The sequence below is a fragment of the Papaver somniferum genome, chromosome 5 (genome assembly GCF_003573695.1).
Source record: "Papaver somniferum cultivar HN1 chromosome 5, ASM357369v1, whole genome shotgun sequence".
Taxonomy (NCBI): domain Eukaryota; kingdom Viridiplantae; phylum Streptophyta; class Magnoliopsida; order Ranunculales; family Papaveraceae; genus Papaver; species Papaver somniferum.
Window position 1 is genome coordinate 179,178,732 of NC_039362.1, and position 7,183 is coordinate 179,185,914.

Below are 7,183 nucleotides of genomic sequence, written 5' to 3' on the forward strand. Positions count from 1 at the left end.
AATGACCCACATTCAAAAAGTCTTAATAACATCTCCACATAGGATGACCTTGACCCCAAATATTGGAGATGTTGTTGTGGACAAAAAGGAAAAATATAGTGAAAAAAATGTTGGATGGAGAGACTATCTATTTTTGCCAAGGAGCAATGCGAAAATACATGGCAAGGTGTAAAGTTTTGGATCATACGTTCACTGTCATCCATGTTTATAAGGCACATAAATAGTGGGCATGTCACTGAAATTAGATGGTTTTATCTATTTTCTATCCCCACTTCTCCTAAATCCTAACCCAATAATATAGACCGAATTTTGCATAACTTTATTTAAAGTGGGTAAACGAAACTCTCTGCTACAGTCAAACCTCGATTAACGAATGTTCGATAAATGAATAACCTCGCTAAATGAATAATTTTTTCCGGTCCCGACTTGGGCCAAGGTGGTACATGAATAACCTCGCTTAATGCATTAATGAATAAAGAAAATTGGATCCTTAAAGGCCCTATAGAAATATAACGAATAACCACTGAATTATATATAAAATAAATCAAAATAAATAATCAGAAAATTTTACATAAAAATACATGTAGGAATGAACTAAAAAAAATCATCTATGGTTGATTGTCTTTTTCTTCTACGCAAACCAAAATGCACCGTATCCTTAATTTTATGCAATGGTTGTACAATTTCTGAAATATTTTACTCGTGGTGTAGCATTAATTTTTTTAAGTGGCCATAGCTTGAAAAGCATCTTTAGATGACATATTTGGTACGACGCTACTATCATCTGGATCAGGATCATTCTCATTATTCATTACTGACTCAATAATTTCTTCTTCTGTTGGAGACTCAATAACTGCATCATTCTCGTTAAGATAGTTCAAAAGATGTTCGACCTCCATCACATTTCTATAACGTAAATTAGAAATGACACCAATTAATTCAAAAGTAAATGAATGTTAATTGAATTATTGATAAGAATTTTGGAATGGTGTGCAAGTATGATGAAGCAACTGGAGTTTACAAACTCTGGGAACTAAGAATACAATTCATTCAGGGTAGCAACCAGATCCTGACAATGGTGGACTTGGCAAAGATGCCAGTAGAAGCAAGATGCCCAGCAGGTGCAGACATAATGCTCCCGCTTCAGTGAAATGCTTATACAAGTGGAACAGGGCGTAAGAATTATAATACTAAGTATTTTTACTTTACTTTGTGTGTTAACTAATCTTTATGGGTTAGTTCTAATGTCCTACCTATGTTTCTCGATTCACAATCGTAGCGTGTCTCTTATAAATAAAAGCTAAAGTTGACGAAAAAATCTTTGTTTCAAGTTTATCATTGAAATTTTCAATAGCCATGGCATTTTCCTATTTGTGTGTGAAAATCACATTACAGCACTTCCAATTCTTGGGCAATGAAATTCACAATCTCAAATTCAGATTTAAATATTATGAGGGTATTCCTTGTAATTGAAATCACTCAAATTCTGTTCATGTTTGGCAATGCATTACCAGCCACCAGCAAAAGCTACTCACTGAACCTGACATCAAAACCATAAAACTCAAAAATCTATGACACCAACAGGAAATATGTATCTGCGGTTAGGCATCTCTGTACAGGTCCTTCAGTGGTGGGCGGTTTTCACACTGCACTTGCTAGGAACCAAACCCTTATTAGGAGTTCTAAGCATTGTGGAAAAGTATCAGGGCTAAGCAAAATTGATTTAGGAGATACCATCATAGGCTTTTCGACACAGTGGGAACATGATCAATTGGTCTACCATATGACTGTTGGTGGAACTGAGTTGGAAAGTACCTCCCACAGTAATCAATAGGATTATCTCCATGAGCCATAATGCAACGAACCGCATGTGCACAAGGGAATCCTACAATAAGCCAACAGTTGCAGCTGCAACTCCGATTAGGCATATTCATATTCTTGCAACTTCTGATTTTTAACCTGCGACAAATTATCCATTAAATACAATAATCTTTGTAAGTGTTCGCATGCATATAACTCTTAAATCAAATTCTGGTTCAGTTCCTTAGGGTAACCAAACCATTCACAAGATCACTCACAAATGTAAGTCGTGTGTTAGGAGATGCTACTTTTTTGAGTTTCCAGAAACCATTTCTAGTTTGCCTCATTTTCGGAAGAAAAACCACAGCATAAACTCAAGGATAAATACTTGCATAAATCAAAATAAAAATTTAGAGAGCTCCAGCTATGCTAACAAAACTGAAACGAGATTTTTAAACTGCAACAGAAATGGATACACATTCTCAATAAATGTTTTGATTACTTGGGGCCGCCCCTTGACCATGTTTCTATTATTGGAGCGAACCTACAAGTTCTCAACTACACTAGCACATGGGTGGCCCTTATATGCAGAAGCAAGGAACCCAAGAGCTCGCGCAATTATAAAGGCTGCCCAATGGTGCAGATGTTGCAGGAGAATATAGAGATTTAATCGACTATTCACTTTTCCTGATTCCATATCTTGCATTATATATCTCTATATGAGTGTCTCTGTGCAGAGTACAATAAGATATTAACACACACAATACAAACTCAAGACATGGAATTAACGTGGTGACAAACAACAATGGACAGAGCTGACTGTAAACACAAATCAGGCACAAACAACTGCATATTTATAATATGGAACTGCAAGAATATATAATCACAAATTCAATTACTCAGTGTCTTATAACTCTTAACAAGAAAATGGTATAACATATAGTTTTGTCAGAACAATCGAAACAGATTCCAAAAAGTATGATCAGTGCCACAACCATCATACACATGTTTGGCACAACATCCAGCATAAGAGGCATGACTATTGTGCCAATAAAAACATAAACGTAAAACTGAAAGGGAGTGAAAGACCTAAAGCTTCACCAGTAGGCATCAAGGTGTATTCAGAAGATAAAGGAAAGTTAAACAGATTAAGCAATGAGGGTATCTCAAAAACAATGACAATATGGTAAAAAAAAAAACAAAACAGGTGACTCATATCAACTTATCCGCATTAACACAAAAACGCCCCATATTTAATAGGAGAGTTTAGAGTACTAGTGTTAGCTCCAGAAAAATTAATCTAACAACCATCACTCTGACCAGCAGCTTCAATCTCAAAATTCACAAACTCTGCTTGGTTTTTTGAGAGAATCAGACTTACTGCATCAAACACATGCAAGTGACTCGATGTAATGATGAAGATGACCCCATGCGAATACATCTTGAGCGTCGAGAAAAAAAAAATAATCCCCAGGATAATTATGGATTCGGGTAACACTCATTTCTTTAAGATCATAAGATATAACCTCCTTCCCAGTTACGACCATCACAAGCTTTGACAATGATTCTGTTTGATCTTCCTCGAGGAACACTATCATTCTCCAAAGAAATTTAAGATCATGAAATGCAATATCTCTTCCTGGATATACAGCAATAAGACTTTCCAAGTCAAGCTTGAGTGTTAGTTTCCACCCAGAATAATCAGTCTCCATCTTCAAAATGTTGTAATGAGTAATAACATGATTCAAGAAGCTCTATAAGATACAAATGACCACCACACTCTCCAAAATACATAACTTTCGACTCATCGACATTAGGCGAAGCTGGCAACGGCTTAACAAGTTCTTGTTCAACATCAAAATACATTGAGGACTCAGGATTTGCTGCATATCTGACACTCCCAATCCAGTGCAAACAACCATTCCAGTAGACACCAGATGTCATGAAACTCATAGCATGCCCATAAAAAGGATTTGAATTGAGCTTCCTCCAAGTGTTAGTTTTAGACGAGTATATTTCAAGATAATACTTATTATCAACATCCTGATCCCAATAATCATGATAAAAGGGTTCAATTTTCCAAATGCAGATAACTTTATAGTCCACGGACTTCATTGGATCAAAAGCTAAACTGATACTACAAACCTTGATCCGAGAATCGTCTCGTTTCGGAACATTATCTCTGAAAGGTGATGGTGGAAGACATCTGTATTTTCTAGTAGTTGGATTGTAAATGTAGGTTTTATAAGTAGAAAATTGATCAATGGAACCCAAATATTCTCGCCTGGTAAAGGGTTCCCCATCAAATTCAGTCTGTCTATTGCAACATAAAAGACCATTACAAGATTGACTAATTCGGACACCAAACTCCCTCACCGATCCATACTCACCTGGTTCAGGATCATCACCAACTTTCCTAGGAGTCTTAAATGTCTCTTCTTCTACTCCTTGATGTCCTTGTTCAAATTTACTACCATCAAGAAGAAGAAAATCATACATAACTTCGTAATTAGATTCTCTAGGAACCATTTTCTCAAAGAACAATCCAGTGGTCTTAGGATTGAGTCGGCGATAGTTGTTAATTGCAAAAATTGGGTCAGAAATGATGGAGAACCATTGTTTTGATACCGATTTGAATACTAGCAATGATTTCACAGGTAGACGTACCAAAATAAGTGTTAACAGATCAATGTCACCAATTACTTTATCTATGATAACAGAACAATCTGATTAAGATGTTTCAGTTGATGATGATGATGATAACGTTAAATTCTCAATTGCAGGAAATAGACTTTGAGAATCGATCGTACCTGATGATGACGAAGAAACCGAAGAAATTCCCATTCTCAGATTCTAAATTAACTCTGATGATGATGAGAACGTTAAATTCTCAGTTGCAGGAATTAAATCTTGAGAATTGATCGTACCTGATGATGATGAAGAAATCGTAGAAATCCTCCTATTCCCTTCTTTTAACTCCGAGATAATCGTCGGAATACGATTTTCTTTTGTACATAATAAAACTTAAAAGGAGAAATGGCCGTGTCATGAAATGGAAATGCATTAAATATTCCGTGTTGCCAAGGTGCATGCTATTGACATCGTGATTATTACAAGGAGGTAGTCGTAGGGCTGTCAATGGGATATCTGATATGCGGATTCCGATAGGTTTACATCCGTCTATCAACGGAACGGCACCAGTTAAGAGAGTATCTGTTAGGTTAATATCCGATACCGTTAGTGTATAATTATATCATAAAATTTTCGAAAATTTTTGATACCTAATACCCTTTATAGGTTTACTCTTGAGCCCTTTGATTTCGTCTCTCCTAAGTAAACAGCAGAAATTATCGAATATTAATGTAAATTATCGGATATTATCAGAAATTGTTGGAAATTTTTTGTATCATGAGCAAATAACGGAAATTATCGGATTAATATCTGATATCCGATAACCTTAACGTAACAGAATCAGATTTGATTTTTAAATTTCCGTCGGAAGTTAACAGATATCAGATATCCGTTAAAAGTTAACCTAACGGAACCGGCTGAGCCAATATCCGTTTCGTTAGCTTCCGTTGACAGCCCTAGGTAGTCGATTGAGATTTCATATAAATTCCATAGAGTTTCCAAATCTAATGTTAGTCGATAAGAATTTTTCAGAGTTTCTTGTTGTCTTTTGTTTTTTGTTAGAGAATTTTTTTAAGTTATTAAATTCTCGGGATTCCATGTTATTGGATTAGGATTTTGTAATAGTCACTCAACAACCCTATTATTCGAAGGAAAATTTAAGTCACTGGTTTGTAATTTTCTGAGATTTGCGGAGACTTTTTTATGAAAATAGCCATCAACCGAAAGTCATTTGTAATTTACTTCTTCCTTGCATTGTATTTAATTTGTTTAAACTAGTGTTGAACTTTTTCAAGTCCTCTTCCAACGTCTTGATTTTATCAATAGCATCAGTTAAATCATCCTCAAGGCGTTTTTCTCGAGTGAGACAAACGTTTTTTATGTCATCAAAACTTATTTGTTGAGAGTTAATCCTTGCTTCAGTTGCTGCAAGTTTCTCTTCCAACTTGTAGAATTCTTTTTGAAGATTATCATACTCAAATGACTTTTTACTTAGGTCGTTCTCAAGATCTTTGAGGATCGAATCGTTAAGGGAATTCCGACCATAAATACCTGAGTAAATTCTTCTCAATTTCTTGTTTTCTTAGCAGAGATCAGTCAGAAACAATGTAAGATGAGAAGTTGTCATCTTTCTTTTTTCCAACGGTTTTAATAGCTTAACATACTTTGAGAATTCCTTATCTACATCTCTATTAACATCTGAGTCATCTTCATCAGAAAGTTCACCCAACTGTTTTCCTAGGCGTGTTTCTAGTTATCAACAGTTTCTACATCAAGAGGATTTTTAGATATTGATCTATTCTGAACTGGTGATACGTTATTCGAGATAATACATCCGTCTATAAAATCAAATTTCTTCCATCACAGACTTATTAGTCTTCGCGTGTTTTCATGCTATGATACTAATTGAAAATGTGGGGGTACAAAAATACACAACTAAATTTTTCTTAGGCAACCTGTATGGAATGAACTCGAATACAATTCCGAGAGTTCAACTTAATGAATTGCAATTAACGAATTACATGAAGAGATTATATCTCTTTATCTCATAATAAGAATGTTTTCAGAACCAAGTCCGTGAACCTAATTATGTGTGACGGTACTTCGACGATTCCACAAATCAATATCCAAGAATAAATCAAGTCGTATCCAACAAACAAGGATGGATATATCTAATTTGATTAATTAACATACAACCTGTGATATTTTAATTATAAAGATAAACAATATAATGCAGAAAAAGAAATAACACAGATACAAGAAATTTTGTTAATGAGGAAACTGCAAATGCAGTATAACCCAGGGACCTAATCTAGACTTGAACACCAAACTGTATTAAGCCGCTACAAACACTAGCCTACTATCAGAACTTCGGTTGGAATGTAGTTGAGACCGAGTTAAACAGTCATAGCAATTCAGTTATAATCGTGTTCCTTACGGCTCTTGAATCCCAGCAGGACTCTGCGCAATTAATTCCCTTAGTTGACGTCCTTTACAGCCTAAAAGTTGCTTCAACTTAATTGAAGACTTTAAACCAATCCGCCTCCCACGGATAAGCCTACATGCGATTTTCGTTCTGATCAAGGTGAGGTAGGGAATAGATAGCAGTAGACAAAGTCTAGCTAGCCTAAAGATCTCTTTGTATGACTCTCGATGAGCATCCTAGATTGTTATTCACCTCACAAGTCGAAACTAGTGGAATCACAAAGTCTGAGACGAAGATACTTTGTGATTTTTATCTATCTTGTTTGAG

General features: G+C 35.4%; 1 protein-coding gene across 3 annotated transcripts; it reads right to left on the bottom strand.

Moving 5' to 3' along the window:
- Positions 1 to 602: 602 nt before the first annotated feature.
- On the bottom strand, positions 603 to 4,818 carry LOC113283810. 3 transcript variants are annotated; one of them, XM_026533192.1, is made up of 3 exons: positions 3,182 to 4,818; positions 1,816 to 1,959; positions 603 to 906 (listed from the first exon to the last, which is right to left on the bottom strand). In XM_026533192.1, the coding sequence occupies exons 1-3, from the start codon at positions 3,229 to 3,231 to the stop codon at positions 723 to 725; spliced, it is 378 nt and encodes a 125-aa protein (XP_026388977.1). In that variant the 5' UTR covers positions 3,232 to 4,818; the 3' UTR covers positions 603 to 722. The 3 variants fall into 3 exon arrangements, 1 of the variants encoding a protein (XP_026388977.1); XR_003327641.1 differs by lacking the exon at positions 603 to 906 and having other exon boundaries at positions 1,321 to 1,959; positions 4,611 to 4,818; XR_003327640.1 differs by lacking the exon at positions 603 to 906 and having other exon boundaries at positions 1,321 to 1,959.
- Between the last annotated feature and the right edge of the window lie 2,365 nt (positions 4,819 to 7,183).

What these genes read in the sequence shown, in the direction of transcription:
- LOC113283810 (XM_026533192.1), bottom strand. Translation starts at nt 3,231, where the DNA reads ATGGGGTCATCTTCATCATTACATCGAGTCACTTGCATGTGTTTGATG. An exon ending in ACTTGCATGTGTTTGATGCA is followed by an intron (nt 1,960 to 3,181) that starts GTAAGTCTGATT and finishes AATTTGTCGCAG; the next exon opens with GTTAAAAATCAGAAGTTGCA. An exon ending in CCTATTGATTACTGTGGGAG is followed by an intron (nt 907 to 1,815) that starts GTACTTTCCAAC and finishes TTTACGTTATAG; the next exon opens with AAATGTGATGGAGGTCGAAC.